Source organism: Sturnus vulgaris, chromosome 1, assembly GCF_052056855.1.
Source record: "Sturnus vulgaris isolate bStuVul1 chromosome 1, bStuVul1.hap1, whole genome shotgun sequence".
Lineage (NCBI taxonomy): Eukaryota > Metazoa > Chordata > Aves > Passeriformes > Sturnidae > Sturnus > Sturnus vulgaris.
In genome coordinates, this window is record NC_142243.1 from 88,331,034 (window position 1) to 88,353,456 (window position 22,423).

At 37.4% G+C, this 22,423-nt stretch overlaps 1 protein-coding gene across 6 annotated transcripts in view; it reads right to left on the minus strand.

Moving 5' to 3' along the window:
• COBL (cordon-bleu WH2 repeat protein) overlaps nucleotides 1-22,423 on the minus strand; it is a 157,306-nt gene that overhangs the window by 85,580 nt on the left and 49,303 nt on the right. For 4 of the 6 annotated variants that reach the window (XM_088171397.1, XM_088171406.1, XM_088171391.1 and 1 more), the window contains exons 3-6: nucleotides 20,709-20,919; nucleotides 19,773-20,001; nucleotides 17,628-17,672; nucleotides 15,187-15,281 (exon numbers count right to left, since the gene is read on the minus strand). In XM_088171397.1, the coding sequence (XP_088027523.1) occupies nucleotides 15,187-15,281; nucleotides 17,628-17,672; nucleotides 19,773-20,001; nucleotides 20,709-20,919 (580 nt within the window). Of the gene's footprint in view, nucleotides 1-11,880; nucleotides 11,965-15,186; nucleotides 15,282-17,627; nucleotides 17,673-19,772; nucleotides 20,002-20,708; nucleotides 20,920-22,423 lie in introns of all 6 variants that reach the window. The other 2 variants (XM_014872276.2, XM_014872280.2) reach the window with 2 other exon arrangements.

Here is a 22,423-nt window from a genome sequence, read left to right on the forward strand (position 1 = left end):
AGGAGGACACTATGTGAGAGTACAGGGGTGAGGAGAAGGTTTAAAGACAACACTCTCTTGCTGGACAATGGATAGAGCACATCCAGGTGTGGTACACAGCCACCTTCTGTTTCATAACACCTACAGATTGATACCTGCAGAAATTAAGTTTGTCTCATTAAAGGAGGCGATCAATTTGGATAGAAAAATACATATGCTTACACTTTAAAGAAATCAAGTGAATTAATTCCAGGATCTAAATTCAAATCCAAGCTTTCTCTCCATCCTGAAAGATGCTCCAAAGACTATCCTCTTTGGAGAAAAATCAGTACCCTGATCATGCTGGCAAAAATCATTAACTGGGTTCAGAGGAACAGAAGAATAAAGAAGTAGACCCTCCCTTTGAATTTTCTTTGAAGTAATACTTTGACATTATTTTAATATCCTTGGCCTTTAAGCCTTTTTTGTTGTGAATATTTTTTGCTATTCTTTCAACTCTAACTTTGTCTAGACCACTCCATCTTCTGAATAAATGTGAAGTGATAATATAGCATACTACAAAGGGACTGGAAGTATAGATGTGCTGGAGACCAGGCCACACACATCAGCCTTTTATTACTTTGTATATACATATATAAAAATTCATAATTTTATCATTCTTTGCAGTATACTGTAGCCTGCAAAGTTTCTCCAAGTAAAAAAAAAAAAGACATATCCTTAGGAAATCAGAGCTTGACTTGTGAATGTTTATTATTCCAAAGAAACTAATTTCCTACTGTGTATAGCCTTGTTTCTTTGTGAATCTAGTGTGAAATACTAAGAAATCACATCTCTCTTATCTATTTATTTCCACAGAATGGTGTACTCCAATTCACTGAAGTAAACTCCCCACTGCTCAGTTTTGGCAGAAACTTTTCAAGCACAGCCCCAAATTTAACAGACACAGAAGTTAAAAACCTGTGGCAATAGATAAAACATATACCTACACTTAGACTTCAACTGGCACAATTACAGCTTAAATAGGGCAGCCAGTGCTGGGAATCCTGCTCACTTGTGGGTATGCACTGCTTCAGATAACAAAGAAAAACCTGCTTTAGCAACAAATTATTGGTTGGAGAAAGCCACTCCCTTCCCTTGCCACTGTTTGCAATTCATCTTCTACAAGACTTAACATGTTTACTTTAGGGTTTTCTCCTTCCCCAGTGAGAAAACGCTCTATAAATTAGGCAACTTTAAGGGGTTTATCTGCGCCAACTGTCCATCAAAAAGGAATGAAGGTCTTATGTTTTAAGAGATTACAGTGAAAGTGCCAGAAGACTTTTGAGAACCTGAAGCAGGACAAGAAAGAACAATTCTAAAATGGACTAGTATAGATAATGGGTAGCAACTCATAGAGGATATGATCCAAAGCCAGTTAAAACCAGCAGGAATTTTTCCATTGGCTCTAGTGAGTTCTGCATTGAGTCTCTAATGGCCAGTCTAACTGTATGATGCTGAAAGAAAACAATACTCTAAATGATGCTCTCCTTGTAATTTCTCCAGAAAATCTTTTTCTTCAGTATACTTTCAAGCTCAATGAAAATCATAACAACGCCGACCGAGAAAGCATAGCTCTGATTTTTTTAAACATAAAATTTGGTTCTAGATATCCATACTTCAATCTCTTCTGTTAAAGAAATGAAGAAAGTAAAGGACCCCCAACAAAACACATGTGAACTGGATCCCAACAAACAGGAAAGGAGTTGCTTTAAAAGCATGACCAAAACAGATTAAAAACCAAAATCCATAGAATCCAATGCATGATCAGATACCCTACATTGATATATAACTAGTTGTGTAACTAATTGGCAAGGGTTTAAAAAACCAAAACATATGATGTTAAACAGCATATGAATGTGTCTACAAAGCTAAAAGACCACTAGTTTCACCCTTAGCATGACGCTTTCTTTGATGTAATTTTCAGCCACAGGAAGTTAAAAGTAGAACAATACAATAAGTTCATAATCAAAACCAAAAACATTACGAAGTCCTAAAGTATTGCCTTTCCATAGATGGAGGATAAAGTGGGGTTTTTTTTTCCTAACTCAAAGAAGTTACATAGGATATATTTTCCCAGCTCCTTTTTTTGTTCCCTTTTGGGTGAGGGGGGAAGAAGGTGTCAGAACTTTGGATAGGCAAGTTGCTTTTAATTAAATACTAGAATAACTTTGTCTGACTTGTACAACTGCCAGTATTTTTAGTTGGTATTGTCTTTCTGACCTGTAACCCTTAAACTAGAACAAGGACCTTGTTTAACATTTGTTAAATTTAGGCAGCACCACTATCCACTATTACCCCCCTTCCACTGCTGCTGCACTAATCTCCCATGCCAGCTGCTCAAATGTTTACATCTGAAGGGCTTTCTCTGTGCAGAAACAGTCTCTGCACAGTATCTCTCATCTGTACATTTGCCAGAATCAAGGCAAGAAAAGCCTCCCTGCTGGAATTCTTGATTAATAAATAGTCTTAAATGTTTCTTCTTCCCTTCCCCCTTCTGTCAAATCCATTGCCATTAGGTTTTTACAAGGCAAACCTCCACGGTGCACTTTACTGGCCTGACTCTTGTCCTGTGCAAACAACTGTAAATCAGAACAAGCTCCATTTAGAGTCAATGAAATCACATCATCTCTGTGCTGAAGCTGGGAGAGACTGAAGCCAAGATGCATACCTGAGCATTTGCTGGGTTAGAAAGAAGAAAATGTTACCATCAGAGAAGGGGGGTGTGGGGAATTTCACACTAACAACATAAATCTACTGTTAATCTCTCCATCTCACTATGTCAGTGCACTTCAGAGACTGCCTGCACAATTCATAACCTACCCACCGGTCCCACCTGGCTCACAGCAGGTCACCGAGGTACTGAACCAGCAAAACACCTAAACAGGTGCTTGGTATGGCACCGAAAAAGGCAGTGGGGCCAATGCCTACAGCTACTCCCCTTTTTAAGACCTCTGTAGGGCTATGCCTTGCTATTTGTCTTGATCTACTTTCTCTTCTACCCTTCCAGCTGAGCACTTCCAAAAGGAGAAATATTTTCCTTAGTTTGCCCAAATGTTTTACGATCTGCTTAAAAGTGCAAATGACACTGAAAAACATAATTCAAGAAAGTGGAACTGACTACTTCATACTGTTGAAAAGCTTTTAAAAAGATTGACCACTATTTGCCACACTCTTTCCCCACTTCAGTATGCATCCTAAAATGTTTCTTAGAATTCAAATGAAGTATTACACACTTTACATAGAGTAGGAGAAAAAGCAATGGCTGAAATTATTTGTAGTCCTTTCCGCTAAGCTCCAAAGGGAGGAACACTACTGCAGCTGCACATAAAAGACTTAAAAAACCTAATTCAACAGTTGCCCATTAAAAAAAAAGAAGAAAGAATATGAAACAGCTACACAGACTACAGGTGTTACATGGCCTCTTTTTGTAGTGATGAACAACAGAGAAGCACAGACTGAGAAGCACAGAGTGCTATACAGTCTTTGCTTCATGCAGACAACTCTTTGAGTTAAAGGAAGACCTGTACGGGCCACTAAGCCTCATGTAGGTCTGACTTTGCATGAGAGAACTAAGCCATAAAGTTCACTTAGGAAAACTTCCCCATCAAAGTAAAATGCATTGTGTCCTGTCAGCAAGTGTTTTGCAAATCCTCCCTTACCTGCCATAAGATGTTATTGAGACATATGGTTTCACACGCTACCAAACAGCTCAGTTTTGCCAACGAACAATAATGCACAGAACAAATATGTGTGGAAATCATGAGATCATCTAATTAAAAGAAATGTTATTGTATGCCACTACTTTTAATGAAATCGAGTCTTCACTGTCCACAGAAGAGGCTGGAAAGAAACCAAATCCTATTAGCGCTCATGCCTCAGAAATTGTTTGCAAAAGAAAAGAAATTATACCTTAACTGGTGCTGACAATTTTTGCTGTATCTAAAATCTACATATGCTAATAGGATATTTTAGACTAATATAATGAATCTATGGTTACATAGGATTTAGATTATGCCACTACAAAACAGGTTTTACTGTCTAAAAAATTTCCATTGTATATTAGAAATATGGAATCAATGACATACTATTAGCCATTTCTGATCTCATCTAGTAGAGGATAACTGGCATAAATACTAATCCTTTCACTACAGTAGTTACCACTGGAAAGCCTGACAAGAAATTCCAATTTTGAAAAGCCTGATCCTGGTATAAACTTTTGTTTAAAGGTGGCATTTTCCAGACCACTGCATGCTTGCCACTAAGAACAATATGCTGAATGTGTTATGACCAAATGTGAATTACAAGGCTATTACAGACTATTAAGGGGTTCTGGTAATATTAATTACCAAGAAAGCAAAGCCTGAGTGGTTGACATGTCACTAGAAAAATCTCAAATGGAATTTTGAGTTTGTCTTTGGGTATTTTTTAATGTGCTTTTATTAATGCAAATTAAAAGCCATTGGTCTTATTAGCTGCTGCTTTATTCTTTTTTTCTTCTTTTTTTCTTTTTTTTTTTTTCCAGTGAGTTAACTTCAGAACTTTTCAGTGAAATCAGTAACAAAAGATGAATCAGACATAAAAGGATTTGGGTGGTTAAGGGCGTGTCACCAGGTCTTAATTAAACATCCGAGGGAGATATCTGAGCCAACTTATGCCAGACTGACTGGGTACATCACCATGTAGAGAATGATGCCATAAGTCCAGGTCTGGAATTGCCACACACAAGCCTAACTTAGCGTGCTCCTGTTAGGTTATGCCTCCCTAAATCACAATGGTTTGTGCTTTCCCATCAATGAGTCTGACACATATCCCTCTGATGTGCTTACTTCCATTTTAGTGCCTGAATTCTGCTTCTGGGCATGCTGAGCATAGAAACAGTGGAGAAACTGTGCTTCTAACCTCCTGCCTAAATTCCAACAGGATCCATAAAACCTGCAAATCTCCTTCTTTGTCAGCCAAGGGGCCTGATCCTATAGGTATGTTTAAAGCACAGCTAAGCAGTTGGGCTTCACAAAAATGCAAGTGCCAGAAAAGGCAGCTATGGTATTATATACCATATATTATATAATATAACCTCTTGCTCTATCCAAACCCCCGCCCCAAGTTCAATGATTCAGTAAGACTATAGTAAATCCAGGTCCAAAACCATTGTCTAGTAGAGAAATAACAAACTTTCCCCTTTTGTGAGGAGAGCAAGACTATTCTCTGTTCAAGGACATGAACATGAGTTTAGCTAAAAAGAGACTGAGATTAGGGCATTCATCTGGGCAGGAAGCCATTTGGCTCCTCCAGTTTTAACTTTAGTGACTACTTACTTGCTGGATGTAACATCTGCTTAGCATAAAACACAGAAAAACATCTCTGGTGCTGGCACTGGAACCCATAGCTGCCACCACACTTAAGTTAGTTCATTACTGGTCTGAATAGTTAAGCTTGCTCTTCTCTCTGAGTCACTGAATATTTGGGTATTTTTACAAAAGGGTGCTTCCCACATCAAGAATACCTCACAGCTTTGTTCCAGGCAGTCTCCAGCCCAGTAAGTATTTGGTTGTTGTTTTTTTGTTTTTTTTTTTTCCACAGAGGAAGAAATAATTTTCTAACGCTGATATCTCTAAAGGCAAAAAAGAGAACTTAGTTCACTCACATTTTGGGTAACAGTGGTAGGTGGCAATGCTCTAGAGTAAAATTTTTAAATACCTGAATCTAACAGCTGATTTGAGATTCGAATTTTGAGCAGAGGCAGGTAACAGACACAGATGTACAGAGTTTAACAAGCAACTCCTGCTGTGAAGATTTCAGTGGATTCAAAACTTGGGAAATCTGGCTCTCAGCTGCTTAGATTCAGAGTCCAGACAGCCATACTGTCAGATATTTAAAACAAGCACTGCCAGGCATAGTTGTACCCAATTCCTTTTGTAGATATGACCCTACTCAAGCCCTTTTGATTTGATTTAATCCATTTCTCTGTGTTCATCTCAGAATGGTTCTTTACAATATTTCCTTCAAAATGTCCTGCTAAAACCACTGCAGGAACTGAAGATTATAAGCTATCTTTTTTAAAAGCAGCAACATGAATACCATGAGTTGTGATGATTTAACTCTGAACTACGCAGTTCTAAATAAAGATACAGGTTCTGGTAACCACTGACTACCTGATAATATTAAAAAAAAAACCAAAAACCCAAAACCAAACCTTCACGGTCACAAAAAAGAAGCTTAAAGGCAACTTCTACAAACCTAACACTCAGAAGTCAAGTGGAGAGAAGTCCACCCTTAATGATTTCTTTTCAAATCTCATGATCTTAAGCCACTTTTGTGTGGTGAGGGCAAGAGCTGACAAGTGATTTCTGAATGCATGAAGTTGGCAAGTACAAGCTAAGCAGCACAGACAGAACAGGGGTCAGCCGACATGTCTCTTCACCAGATACTGTTTTTAATAGCTTGTAACTTCACCATGCTTTAACCATGGATGCTGAGACTTTCCATTCCAGGTGTCTGCCTCGGGCTATTTTTTTTTTTTTTTAGCCAGAGTAGTTCGGCTGGTTCTGAGATGATTTTTTTTTTTTGCACTAACTCCAAGGACCTTTTCTTTAAAGAGGTCTAGTAACACCACATTGTGGAGCAAAAACTTGAAGTCTGGTGGTGGCAGGCAGCCACTGTTTCAAGCTCTTGCCTTCTGCTATCACATACTGAAAAAAAAATCAAAAGAAACTATAATATGCAAAACCATCTATAATTCACATGAGCAAAGACAGTTAATATCCTGTAAGTGCACACCACAAAAGGAGGTGGGTACAGCTGCATCTCTCCAGCAGCCATAGTCTGGCCGAAAGGCATGTCCATGGTTTGCTTAATCTATAACTCTGCTCTGAGACAGAATAAAGTACATGTAGCTCATCCTCTAGACATTTTTGGAGGTTTTGTAGATTAGGGGATGATAACGATTTCACAGTCATTTTAATAGCATGCTCCCCTGTGAAATTTCCATGCAGTCAATTTTTTCTCTCTCTTGTATCCAAGTCAAATTTCTATTGCTATATATAAAGCACATTTCTCACATCCTGCCCTCAGTAGATAGGGAAAAATAAAGTTGATCATTGGCATCTTTACTACCTACTGAAATTCTCTCAATGCCAGCTTATGCCTTGGGCAAACCTTTCGTCTTACCAAGGCAAATGAACAGTAATGATTTTTTTTCCACAGTGTATCACAGGCTACCAAAATAAAACTAACTCTACTGTGATGGTGAACGTTATGCTGCAATATATGGTATTTATTAGGTCTCTTTTTCTTCTAAGCATGTGAACAGCTGTACAAATGAAAATATTTATAACTGTATCTTCCCTAGTGTCATCCTTAGGCATCTAACTACTGGCTTACAGGCACCCTTTAATGAAAGACTGGGGCAGACAGACCTGTCTGTTGCAGTATTTCCATAATCAGTTTGTTGAGTTTCGTATTTTGCAAACAAAATCACACTAGGAAATATTGTTTCAAGGCCAGATGACAACCTACATCTTGGACAGTGCATATGTAGCTTTAACTCTACAAAATGCAACATAACTATCCCAGGATTTGTCCCTGCAAATAACAAATGAACACACTCTAAGTATTGTCAAGAGACCAAGAAGGAATAACATGAAACCAGGAATGTAAAGCACACGAGATTGACAAACACAAGGAAATATTAATAGCGGATGGCTGTTAACTTCCATTTAGTATTCTCATTCCTATTTCCCTGAACAATACCTGCCTAGGTGACATGAAATACATGACAGGAAATTATTTTACCTGATCACCTGGGCTGAAGACAAATAACATTTATCTGACTGTACCTGATTCTTCTTTCCACCCATTCCGAACTAAAAAAATGTATCATGAATGGTGTAACTCTTGCCATCAAATACAGTATAGAAGTAACAGTTAGAATACAAGGCTTTGTAAAAGTAAACCATATATGTTTTTAAAGCCTTCATATGAAAAAGAGTTGTTGCTGGCACTTAAGAAGTGATTGCCAGGATTATTAATGCAGCAAAATTCTTGATGACTTTTATCAAATATTAGCACAGAACTTTTCTTCTGGAGAACAATCTTGCAATTATTCATTTGTACATTTGTTTTTTGAAATAAAAACAAAACCAAAATCTCCCACACATATCCTAAAAGTATCTGATAACTGTTTAGTATTTTAAACTCCATGTTTCTTTTCCTCTTGTAGTTTTGCATATGAGCAAATATAATCACAGCATGACAGACTCATCAAGCAGAGAGCTACTGGAATATTTGCTTCATTTAATTGCCTGATTCTATTATGGGCAAAACTTATATTCTGACATATACTGAAGACTAGGTATTTTAAAAATGGTGCTGATGAAGATCCTCCAACATTGCACTGCTGCAGCCATGTTTGAACTAGAGAAACCTTGTGTGATAAGACTTTGTGCTGAAGTTTCAAAACCTCTGATAAGTGTTCCTGGCTGTACTTCTAAATATTTGTTCCCAAGCTGATATATTACATAAACAAAGTCCACATCAGAGCTACACATCGTTCAGCACTTGGGATGTGTTTTTTCACTCTTGATTTATGAAAACACGAAGGCCCAAAAATAAAACCAGCTAATTTTAGTGCTGTGTTCCAATACTGTGTTTTATCTTGATCAACTGTTTATATGAGGACAGTGACACCAAGCGGCAAAGAGAACTCAAGTTCCCCTTTTCTTCCAGCTGTTCTGAACTCCAGCTCTGACAGTTTGCCTTTGACAGAGAAAAAGCTGAATACAGCTAACTGTGCTGCAACTTCCAACTGCTTTACCTGTATGTTGTGTACTTCAATATAATTTGTTTTGTGAAAAGTTAGCCTGGATATAAAACTCATCTGCTTAGCATACAACAAATTTGTTTTTCTTCCCAGATGAAGGGAAAAGATTTCTGCTTCTTTTAAAATACACTGTTGGATTTCATGTCCTTTACTGATGCGAGGTGTAATGAACTGCTGCACTTTGAAGATTTTAATGGAGAAGTCTTTTCTTGCGTTTCTACATCCTCCCTCTAAACTGTTAACAAATTATTTTCACTTTATTTTTGCTGATACTGTGGAAAAGTATCCTTTCACCTCAAGCATAAGTGTTGACTTTGCCATCTTGACTTTGAAAATCTGCTTCTTCATCAACAACTCAAAGTATTTTTAGCGGCATTAATAATTCCAATAATAATTAGATACAAATGGCTCTGAAAAGGGTTTGGTGGGTAAAAAGTGACTATAACTTGTGCTTGAATAAACACCTAGAGGTCTCTCATTTCTTACACTTCTATTCCATTACTTCATACTGCCCACTTTAAACAAAGAAACAGACCAACTCCAAATCAATACCCAGAACTGAATCACTATATTTTCTTTCCTACAATTCAGTGCACATCACCACCATGTTATAGTGAGAAAAGAATTTAAACTAAGCAGATGAAAGTTCATGCCTTCACCTTGGAAATACTTCACGAGTTAACTATTTCTTTATAGGCAAGAAAAATTTCCTCTATCCAGTCAGTGTAACTCCTGGTACTGTACCAAAATCAATGGCAAGATATTTTTCTTTCAGAAATAAAACCACAACGGCCTTTGGTTCCCACACAGCAAAACCAAAATTCTTTCAGATGACCCAAAACAGTACTAGAAAGCAGACCTGAGGTAACTGCAAAAGAGGAAGCCTCTATGGGATGACATTTTGCCCACAGTCCTATTTCAGCAATGAAACTTCTATATAATGATCTCTAAATACATATTGCACGTATATGGCCATGTAAGATACCACTTAGCTGGAATAGGGATACTTAGTCCCACTGAAGAAAATAAGGTATCTTTTGAACAAGCAAAATAACAAATTACTCAGAATGATTGAAGATCTCAAATATAGTTCATAAGGAACTGCTAAGCTAAATTTTTTAAATTATGAAGTGCTTTTGCTGGTGTTTCCATTTGAATTTTATCTTAATACAAGTTATCTACGCCAACTATCTGTGCCAAGTTTGCAACATTTTTGAGTTTTTCACCTAAGTCATCACAATTGTTGAACTTTTTCTTGAAGCCCATCTAGCCTCTTGAAAAAAGATGGACCTTCTGTGATGCTGAGTGAATCTGTTAGACTTCTTTATTACACCTTCTATAAGCTTGAGCAGAATACTAGCAAATTCAATGCAACAAGGTCAACACATTTCTTTATGAGCTCATGTCTTAGCAGGATTGGTGCTCATACAAATACAGGTGCCAAATGAAAGAAATGAATGCTGAACAAGGACTACACTGTTCTTCAAGATTAGTTCCTTTTAAGAAGAAAGTGGGAAAAAGTTAAATTCCTGACATGCTTATTTAACTGAATAAAAAGAAAACATTTTTACCTCTTCAAAAGCCTCTTTCCTCCCTATAAACTGGCACCTTTAGAAGACATTTACGTGTTCAAAATGGTTGTGAAAACCTTTTTCATCAATGCCAGAAAGAAAAAAATATTAATTTACATTTTGCCCTATAAAATTCCCTAGAAAATTAAAGTGATGTCTCTGTTCTGGGGAAAGCACCACTTACCTTTACCATTATATTGTTACTTGTAATTCCTACTCTTCCTCCTTGTTCTTTTCTAGTACTTGGGTATCAAGATACTGAGATTAATTTATAATGGCAGTGAATACAAACAACAAAATTATTTTATTTTGGCAGAGCTTGTGATGCTTTTTCTGTGCTTTTATTTAGTCTGTTTCAATTACACATGATCACCTGCTTCTAGGACTACCTTTTAGTAAGAGATGTCTATTAATCTATTCACCTTTATAGTGTTACCCAAATTTTTAGTATCACAAGCAGCTGTTCCATTTCAACAATCTTTTATGATGAAGTCTTCACAGATTTGTAGAGTTTGGTGTCTTTACAATTTACAGCCAAACAATTTTCTATCTATTTCTCCTTTTGTTTTACTTTTTTAATCCGAGATTTGTTCTCTTACTCCTTCTTTTTTTCCCACATTTTCCTGTCACCCTTTTTCTGTGGCTAGTGAGTTCTGTATTTTGCAGATCCACACTCCTTTCCCAAAGATCTGTTTATGAAAGGGGGGTTCAGAGCTGAAACTCACATTTCAAACTTCTATCACATCATCAGTCTTCTCTAGGTTTTGAAAATATGATAAAAAAGTCAAGTAATTTTAAAAAGTAATAAAAAGATGTGCCATTTATTATAATCACTATACCACCCAAACTGTCTTAGAAAATATTTAGAATTCACACTTCCTAATCTGATACCTTCCTGTTTAGTTCCTCATAAATTGATAGGCTCTCAGTCACTTAAAATGTTTCTAAATGTGGCTCACAGGATTTTAGTACCCCAAACCCTACTGAGGTACTTAACAAAAATCCTATCTATTTTTTCCAGTGTTTACTTTTCACCCCCAAGCTCCTTATGAAACAAATAGAATACTGCCATGCTGCAGAAGTCAGATACAGAGAGGAAAAGGAAAGGCATGGTTTTATAAGAAAAAACCCCTTTAAACAGTGTTGGTAAAGCAGACATTCTCTTGCATCATGCAGGACTGTCTCTGCATGTCACAACACCTATGTTCTTCTTTCTCACAACTGCTTAGAATTTAACATTGAAAGAAACTTTATTCATAGTGAAGCTAGCAAGTTTTATTTGAAGACAACACATTACATTTTAACTAAATGAAGATATGCAAACTGTGCACTCACATAACGAAGCCTGCTAAAGCATAAGCTATTTCTATTTCTACTTGGCTAAGCATCAGGACCAGCAGTGGTTTCTGGTTAAATCAAACTGCAGCATCTAATAAGAATGCAATAGCATCTACAAGCTGTGTTAGTACTTACATCCAAGCTTCCTTCACTTGTAGATGCAGAACTAAAAACATCCTCCTCACCACAATCTCTGTTCATCCTCAAGTATTCTTCTGTCTGCAACACAAACAAGCGTCCTACACAGCAGCAGCAAACAAAACTGCAAAACATGCCAGAGCAAAATACCAAACCCCATCATGGAACCAAGACAAACTGTCTCAGTAGTGCTGCACCTGATCGCTGAGAAACTCTGAAATAAAAAAAATTCTGCAAAATTCTCTGATGTAGGCAAGGACCTAAGAAAGCCATCAGCAAAAAGATATAAGAATAAAAAGACAAAATTCTTTCAAGGATAAAAATAGGGAGTAACTAATTCCTGTAATATCAGGGACCAGACTGCTAGTCTCTGCTATATCCACAGACACAATGGAACAAGCAGGGAGCTCCTTCTTTGCCATTTCTCCATGAAGGAACCGTTTCTGTGTGCTAGATCCCACGATTGTCTGCATAGCACCTCTGCTCCACTGGATTGTTTAGCAGTGCCAATTTGATCTGGATTTAGCCTCAGGCAAACGACTGCATTTAACATCAAAAAGAAACGGAGTTCATGCCACCTTTACGTTTTTTATGCCAACTGCAGGAGAACAGAGGGTAACTGATCCAGCATAAAATTAGAATGGAGAGAACAAGATGATACCTGATCTGGCATTAAGCCTGCCAGTACAAAGTTAACCAAAGAAATACTTTTAACAAATTTGTACCAGACATGAGACTAGGAATTTGCTTTCATTCTATGTCACAGTGTTTCCAATATAACGGAAAGTTTTTTTAAGAAAAGTTAGATCTGCTGTATTGTCATACCACAATTACTGCTCTCAGTGAGCCAGCTGAGAAAGAAAGCATGTGCGTGGGCATGGAAATCTGAGCACAGGCCTGTAGTGTGCAGTGACATCTGATCCAGGACGGCTTGCAACACAGGCTAACACTCTTCTTCCCTTGCAAAAGAAATTGCCTTCCCCTTGCAAATGCCTGCAAGTTTGCAGTCCTACTACTGCACAGGACTTTGAACAATTCTTCCAATGAAATAGTTCTAAAGTAGAGACTATGCATGACCACATACACACACACCTCACCACTGCAAATCATAATGCAAACAAACAAAAAATACACAGAACCAATTTAAGACTTATGGGGGAGTAAAAATGTAAAAAAAACCATAAAGAGCAGAGTTTAGGCACCCTGGGGTTTTGAGTCCAGTTCCCTGAAATCACAAGGCATCCCATGCTCTAATCCCTTCATAAACCTACCAAATCTTTTATTAAAAGAACTTTATTAATTTGACCTCATCCTGCTAAGTCTGTTCAGCAGTTTCACTGCTGTTTTGGTGAGAAAGTTTCCACAATAGTAAGTCAGATATATTATGCCTAGTTAACAACTGCTTGCTCCTGTGTGCTGTGCTATTCGTCAGTTTTCCGTAATTCTTCCATCTATTGCATTTTAAATTCCCAGAGGTTTGTGAACGCAACAGTGCCTTCTTCGTTCGACTAAACAAAATTACTGATTTAGTTTATTTTCCTACAGAGTAACTGCCATTTGAAAGTAAGTGTCCAATATTGAAATGACCAAAAGAAATCAACCTGTCAGAATCAGCAAGAAAGACTAAGACCTTTTCCTCAGATTTAGAAGCTGTTTCTCATACTTGTTTATACAGTTCCTACTTTTTCCCAAGTCAAATACTATTTTGAATTTTATTCACCCTCAATATCCTTAGCATTTTTAAAAATTTGTATTTTAAAAAACTCAGGCTATCACCTCCTTTGCTTTGATTAAAAGTAAGAGAAAGAGAACAGAAAAAAAAAAGAGAGAGGCTTGCAATCTTTGAACACATTTCCAGCTCTGCTGTGAGAAACCCACTGCAGTAACCACTGAATTAGGATGCTTCACAGCAACTTTCGCTAAGGTTGTAAGCATTAATACTTTAAAAGTTAAAACTGATCTGCTTCAGCAATTAGAACTACAAGAACACAGATTTCACACCTGAGTTCAGTAAAATGGAATGAGAGGACAAAGTACAATGCAGAAACTGTACGCTGTAATGTGTTTGGTTCTTCCAGGGGAATCACAGTCCCACAGCGTGCTCTAGAGGCTCAGGCTGAGCTCCCTTGTTTACTTGATTCTTCTGAGCTGACACAGTATTATTGCTCCAGTTATAGTTTTTCCCCTTCTAAGCAGGAAGTCTTTTCTTACACAGAAATAAGGTTTTCCAACACAGTAATTCATAATGTCCATAAAGGAATCTATTCCCTAGCAAAGTACAAATTTGATCACGAACAAAAAGGCAGACAACTGTGAGAGATTTTGAAAAATCTTCACAGTTTTGAGAATTTAACTGAGAAGACTTTACTGGATAAGTAAAACACCAATCCGTTAACAAGCAAATGCTTCTTTCTGCCAGTTAATCAGGTGCATATTTTGTAATTCCACTCTAAAAGCCTTGGAGGATTTAAACTAGAAAAAAGAAAATTCCCTTTCTCTTTTGACATCCTAGAGTATTAAACACTTTATGCTCAAAATCGTTTAACACCAATATTTTTAGTAAAGAATGCAAAAAGTATGAAGTTAAAAGCCCACTATTTTTTCTATGTTTTTAAGTGAGAAAGTTCTTCTGTATTTTATTCCTGTGATAAATGAAATACTCTTCATTAATGCATCTCAATGGAATTATTTTATACAAAATTTCTTTCCTAAATTTTTCAGTTCAAGAATAGAAGCAAAGTTCAAAGAGGCTAACATGTACTCCAGCAGACACTGATGCTCCGTTCAGTATTGGAAGTTATTTCTTCTATACTGATTCATTTGCTTTACAGACTTAAGAGATAGCAATGGTGTGACTGCACAGAGCTTTTGAGAGGTATAAATACTTTAAAAGAGATTATCACCCACGCACAGAAGAGGTCAAAAGACACATCAACTCGATAATTAAATTGTTCTGTATTACATCAGTCCTCTCATAAATGCATTTTATAATGTGAGTACTACTAATAAGCAGACACAGATTGCTTGAAACTACTGCCCTTTTTTAACACCTACTGAACTCACAGCATTGAAAAAAAGTAAAAAAAAAAAGTAAATGGTGAACATGATTGAGTCTTTCAATAAGCAGGTAATAGCTCCATCAGGCTGCACTGATGGCATGTAGTTTATGCCCCTGTTAAGAGATTACTCTCTGGAAGGAAAAGGAGGGCAGGCCAAACAAATGCCACCACCCACAGACATCAGATCTAGAAAGAAATAAATTCTCTTTAGTGAGTACTTTAGTGTTCTTTAGTGAACACTTACCTTGCTGCTTCTTCTATCAGCATTAAACAATCCCAAAAGTCTTGTCTTTTCTTTCTCTATTGCATCACTGCTTTCTGAAGCCTTTCGATTTGGTTCTGAAAGAATTTTAATGGAATAGTTGTTACATTTTTGAAATAAAGATTCACAAGATGAGTACTTTAAAATTTCCTGGATCAATGCTAGATTTTTATGAGCTGAAGATGTTATGGACAGGATTATCTAAGTAACAGCTAGATCCTGCACTTACTTTGTCATCTAACTTTTATGTGTTCTGAGTATATTCCAAAATCTAATGAAGACAAATGGAATAATTTAATAAAGTGCACTAGCCTTTCAAACACGATCCAATAACCCTTATTAAAAGGCAAAACATGAGCAAATTGCTTATGACTTCAGATATGCTTGTTCGATGCATCACTGAAATCTCATAGAGTACTGTAATACTAAAAACCCTCAAACACCTAAAAAAACATACAGTGGTGAGTATCTTTAACAATTCATAGGTTTGACTTAATACTGTGAACTTATAAATGAGAGATTCTCAATGTGTAATTTGGATAAAGCTCTATAAAGAGGAAAAAGACCTTCCCCTTGGAAACAGGGCTCTCCTTAGAATTTAAACTAGGTGGTTGTGGTCATATTTTTTATCTTGGTGCTTTTAGTTCAGATGGGAAAAGAGAGGAGTTTATTGCTATTTCAGGCAGTAAAAGCTCATATGTGTCTTCCTTGAACCTGCTTAAGAAATTGTATGAGTTCTCACACCATTTAGTATCCCTTCAGATTCCCCCTTCAGTTTCTCATCCACAAGATGGATGAGCAAAATGACACACTCATGCATTACAGGAAACAACACTGCCCATTTAATACATGGATGATGAAGCCTCTTACTTTTTTAAATGGACTCTGCATAATGCTATAAATCTTTCTTCCTGATTCCAAGCACATCAGATTATTCCACTAGCATTCAAAAAGTTTAGCTCACAGAGGAAAAAAGTACTTTCTCTTGTAAATATTAGCTTAATAACAATTAAAACTCAAATTCAAAATTATTTAGTTGTTGACAAAACATAAAGGTTTACCAAAAATCTTCATCCCCGAACTCTTTGTAAACTCATTTGCATAACATACAAAGTGATTTTCACACAGATCACTTTTGCATATAAACAATCTCACGTGTCAGAAGGTGTCAAACATATACAGTGAACACAAAGGACAACAGGGAGAAACTATCCTTAAGAAAGGCTGCAACTGCACTGCAAACAATTACAGTAATGAATTAATGCTTTGCTTAAACACTAAGCACTACCCAGGCTGGTTTCTTGCTTGGGGCTGGGGTGTGATGTGGATTATAATTCCTTTCCTTGCATAGTCTTAAACTATAAATAATGCTGTGGAAAGGCTAAGGTAGCAGCTGATCATCACTGATCAACACTGTCATAGAACATTGTGTAATCCAAATAAATTAGGATTTAAGTGATGCATATAATATCAAAATATTGAGTCTTTATGAATCTGTATAACTTTTTCTTAAATAAATACAGTATATATTTCATCTAGTATTGATCTTCATGTGAGAGGAAGCCACAGCAAGTAATGACAGAGGATTAGGGGAAATAGTGCTGCCATTTGTGAAGCCAAGAGGCCACGAGCCAAGATTTGCTCAGAGGCTGTCACCTATTGGAGGCGGACATTCTTCATAAAAATTTAAATAACTTACCCAGTTTTACTTTGGTTATGTTTTGTGTACTAGTAATGCGAAGAAGTAAAGCTCATTAGAAATAAACCATCCCTTTCTTGAGGATAATTAATTTAAGTAATGTATTAAAACAGACTCAATAGGGAAAAGAACATACTAAATACATATTTTCTATTTGACTGGAAGCAGAAGCACCAATATGGTCTAATCCAACCCCAACTACTGTAACAATTCAGAAGTCACTGTCTATTCAGTTACCCAATGTGTTTGTATACATTTGATATTGAAGTGCTTTGCTGCACATAATTTGAAATCAGTGGAAGATCTCACAGACATCAACAATCTCTGCCTTTGCTACTAAATAAATTTTGAACCCAAGAGACCTCAGAAATATTAGTAATTCTGAAATTCACCTCATCATGATTTAGGTAAACTGAACAGGCTTGGAATCTATAGACAGACACCACACCACAAAACAGTTAAATAGCAGCATTTGTTACTTGCTGGCATTTTAATGGCTATTACTGAAGAGACAGCATGCACAGAATGTGTTTGTTCTTAGTAGAAGCACAAGACATGTAAGCAACACTTTGGAAAGACAATACAGATCAAAAATAGCTTGTTTCTCTACATCATTTTATTTGACATTCTTAAAGATCTATCTACCAAACCCACATTAAACATAGAGTGAAGTGAAAGGGTTAAACACAGAGTGAAGCTTCTCCTCAGCAGCATCATACAGTACCTCTATAGTTCAGAGAAGGTTCAGACTGAGTTTTTGATGGAGGAACTGGAAAAGTCAGGCAATGAAAGGATAAGAGAAAACACATTAAAGTTGTAATATAGCCCTGTAAAGCACAATATTCATTAAGTAGTCCTAGCACCTTTTTTCCTAAGCATTACAGAAAAAATGTTGACTGACAACACACATTCAGAGCTGCTACTAAGGCAGTTTAGGTGCGTTTGTATTAATTCCTGATTCATTCACGAAGCTGCTTCAACTGCTAGAAAGAATTAAGTAAGCAGGTGGCAGCAGAGCTTCTCTTTTAATAATCCTTCAGCTCTTGGTGCTTTCTGTTTCAGGCAAGGGAAGAGTGAAGAATTTTTCTAGAATCTGCTCTTACAAGCACAGCCTATGGCTTTCAGCACCTGTGACACCTTACTTGTTAGTGAGAATGCATTTAAAAAATCTATTTTCTGTTAAGTAAACAGGCTAGATACACACTCAGTGCCCAAGTCACAGACCAACTGCTATTGAAACCAGTGCGTTTATTCCTCTTGGAGGTTACAAATGAGAACACTGAAGAAGAAATTTGCTGAAACAAAGGAAAATTTCTTGAAAGTTTTATGTGCATTTACTGGTTTTCTCAGACACCATGGTGCAGAGTAAGAGGAAAGCACAAAAGATCCTGAATTGCGCTCAGGATCAGGGAGATTTTATCATAATGAAAGGAAAGGAATTCTGAAAGGTTAAAAAAATATTAGAATATTAAAGAAAGGCCGATGTAGAGAGATGTCTACTATGATATGTAGATCTTTGTGGGTCCTTACAATCAATATATTCTGTGATTCTGTGATAATTTGCTGCTATAATCCCAGCCCTGTATAAGGTCTTTGTTTTGACTGTATACACCACAACCGAATTCGAGGACCAACACTGCACCAGCATACACACCACCACTTCCATTTGAAAGGAAAGACTTTACTGAAGGCTTATGATAATTACTCTCTAAGTTGTCCCTGAATTATGTTCAGGGAATGAATCCTGTTGAATACACTCCATGTTCAATATGCTGCTCCAAAATGGTTAACTTAATTACAGTAAACATGTCTTGAAAAAAAAAAACATGCAATTGAGTTATGACATGTTTTCAGCCTCTTTTTGGAACATCCCAGCAATTCAAAAGAAAAGGAGATATTTAGTTTACTTAGAAGTTTAAACTCACTGAAATTTGACTCGCACAGAGGTAGAACTGTCACTTATCAAAGAGTTGGAAAGAAGAGACAGAATGTCAACATAAATAAATAATTTTATAAATAAAAAATAAACCTACAGCTCAGCACCTACAAGAATGACGTTATCTAAACAATAAATAAGGACATTTACTGTGCTGGAAGTGATAACGATTGAGAAAAACTGCAGGAGACAATTTTAATGAGTATCACTTTCTGACCTAAAACGAAGTAGTTGTCAATGTGTATTTTTAAAGCAGGTATATTTTAAAGCACATCACAGAGTGCATATATAATCAGGCTGACAAAACTCAACTCTGAGAAGCTGCTACTACAGTTTTGAGTATGAGAGCAGAAAGCGAGGATAGGTAAACATGAGAACAAAATTTTACATACAAATACCTCTTAGCTCCTCTTCATTAAACCGTCAATAAATTTGCTCTTTGGAGAAACTGTCTCTGATCCTGTCCAGTCTGTTTCTCATAAGCCCTGGTCTGTCGCCTCTGCCTCTCAGCTTTCGCAGCTGCCATGACTATGGCATGTCTCTTCTTTCCTTCTCTCCAACCCACAGCACAGGTAGGTGACAGACTCTGCCTGGACGAGGCCCCTGTGCTATGCACACCTCTACTGACAGCAGCTCTGGGATATAGCAAAGCTCCTCCTTTTGCCCTGCCCCAGGCCAACCTGCACCCTGCCAGAGTCCAGCCCAGCCTGGCGCAAGCCCAAGAGCAGCCAAGGACGGCTGGGCACATTGCTGACCTGGCTGCAGCTCTGGGCACAGCCCACTGAACAAACCCATGCTGCTCTCCGGACTGAGATCTCACTCTGCTGTTTCAGCTGAACCCTAAAAGAATGGCAGCACGAATGCTTTTAATTGCCCATAATATTGCTGTCACATCACATAACCCTGCAGTGACCCCTTTCAGTCCTGGCTCACCTTTTTTTCTATCCCAGGCGTACAGCTCCTTTATCCCTAGTTCCTCCAAGGACTTGGTAAGCTCCAGCTCTTCCCCAGTTATGCCATCCCGCAGAAGAACAATGTGCTCTTGACTGACTTCACACTTCTCACAAATAGCTGGGATGATGTTGTGGAGAGGCACCTCTGGACTAACTCGAACCACAGTCTTCTGTGTCTTCAGGTAGTTCACTACCAGCCTCACAGATTTCTGCAGAAACAAACAAACTCTCAGTCTCTCTTCTGTGATGGATAGGCCCTCTTACAATGAGAAAAGCACTGGGGATTTCCATATTGTCTTGCATGTTCCAAGGCAAACTTACCCCACATTGCAAAAAACACTGTTTGAAAGCATAAAATCTCAGACCTCCCTTTCCACTAAGGAGACATTCACAAGAACATGCAGATAAGGAAAAGGAATCAGAGGCAGATGTAATGTAAATGTTTATAAGTCCCACTCTGAAAGGTAGGAGAGTATAACTAGATATAGTTATTAGAATAACAAAAAATTTCAGCAAACATTTGGAAAATGACTACTTCTCAATCTTCACTGTACTGTGAAATACAATTATTAATGATCAGCCTTGTCCCATATCTTCAGTGAAGATAGTACACATAATATCACCAAAATGCTATCTCTACACAACGCCACAATACTAATTTCAGTCATTACTGCAATTTTCAATTGCCCCAAAGTTCAGATTTCCATCTATCCAACCACATGAAATGTACCATTTTGTCTAAATGTCTAGACTAGCCTCTGCCAATCTACATGCAAAACAGTTAAGGTAGTAAAGCAGGTTATAGTCCATCCCAAATCTTTCCCATCTGTTTTAAAGATGGAAACACTGGAAGAACTGAAATCATAGGAATGGAATGATGTTTCATATCATCATTTTAGCCTTTCAGAGTACTGACCTCAGGGACCCTCGGCAGAGGTCGCTTTGCCTTCTCTTCAGGAATCTTCTCTTTCAGAAGTACTGTCTGTACATCCAGTGCTCCTATCAAAGTGTTTGGCTTGTAACTCAGAACTTGTTGAGTTCCCGAAGACTTTAGTTCGAGACTATGTTGGGATGGATTTAAGTGATACTGGCTGCATAAATCAACCAATACATCCATCACAGCTTTACTACAAGGAAGAAGAATTCACCATTAGCATGAGAATAAACCGTTGCCAAAAAATTTACCTCAGTTTTAAGATGGGGGGATAAAAGACAACAAAACAAGCTGTGGATGTACCACTAGTTAACCATCTTTGGGAGGGAACGGTGCTAGTACTTTTAAATGTTAAACAGATCAGATAAAGTGATAAGAATTAAACATATTCACAGTTTAGTGTCTGTTTATGTGCTCACAACTAACGATTTAGTATCAGGCAGACAGCAGTGCCAATCATAGCACTAAGAAACCTAAGCCAAGAGGAGACAAAGTGCATCTTACTTGTTTCCAGACCACAGATCACAGAATATTCTGAGTTGGAAGTGACTCACAAGGATCCAACAAGTCCAGCTCTTAAGTGAATGGCCCATATGGGGATTGAACCCACAACCTTGGTGTTATTAGAACCACGTTCTGACCAACTGAGGGTCATAATGTAGTACATCTATACATTAAATGCTCCAGTTCAATTCCTGTTCTTCAACGTGAAGACAAGATACGAATAAATTATGAACTCATAATGGAGTATTTACATCTGGAACAAATGGTAGATAAAGCTTATTTTTCCAGTTTACAACTTTGAGTTCTCCCCATCCATTTGAAATCACCAATATTTTCCAGTACAATTGATCCTGTCCAATATTATTTTGATGAAGATATTAACCCTGTACAAAACCATCTGGTTTTAAGTGTCCCCATTACCAGCAACTTTTACTGCAGTATTATTCTTAAACATGAGGTTTTAAAAGAGTCAGCATTCATTTTGTGCCTCTGCACAGAGATACTCCGTTCTGTGTCAACAACTCAATACTCACAGGAGCTTGATAGTGCCTAATACAACAGATATGAACTGTGCTCCCCCATATTCCAGAAATTCTCCTCTACCACAGCAGGGTTCTTATATTTGCCCAGCCTTTCCCTCAAAAATTCCATACAGAATCAGAGAAAATAGGTTTATTAAAACTGGTCATTTTTCTAAAAAGTTTTGGTTTCATAAAGCAAGCCTGTCACCAATAAAACAATGTAAGCTAAAAAAAAAAATTTACCAGCTGTAGCTGGAACCTGTGGGTTCACACAGTGGGATATTTGTCTTCTAGCAGAAGTTAAAATAAATGCACAGACAGCAAATTTGCCAAAAGAACTGGCACTTCTTTTAATGTTTAAACTGGAAAAACTGTATGCATATTCAAAATCCAAACAAATTCAAAGAAAATAAAAGCCTCCACAGGTTATTAGCCACTCCCATTATATCTGTAGCTCAAGAATTACCCTTTAAACTGCAAGCTGTTGGCATCTGGGAAACTACCCATGGAGGGCAACCAATCTTCTTTCTATGGGGATATTGTTGGCCAACAGCTGCTCAAGAAATTTGTGAAGAACACTGGAGGGCTAATGGAATCAACAAATGGAAAACTGGAGAATTCCTTATTACCTGGTAGGTGACAGCTCTTTTCGCGCAAGAGAAGAGGAAGGAC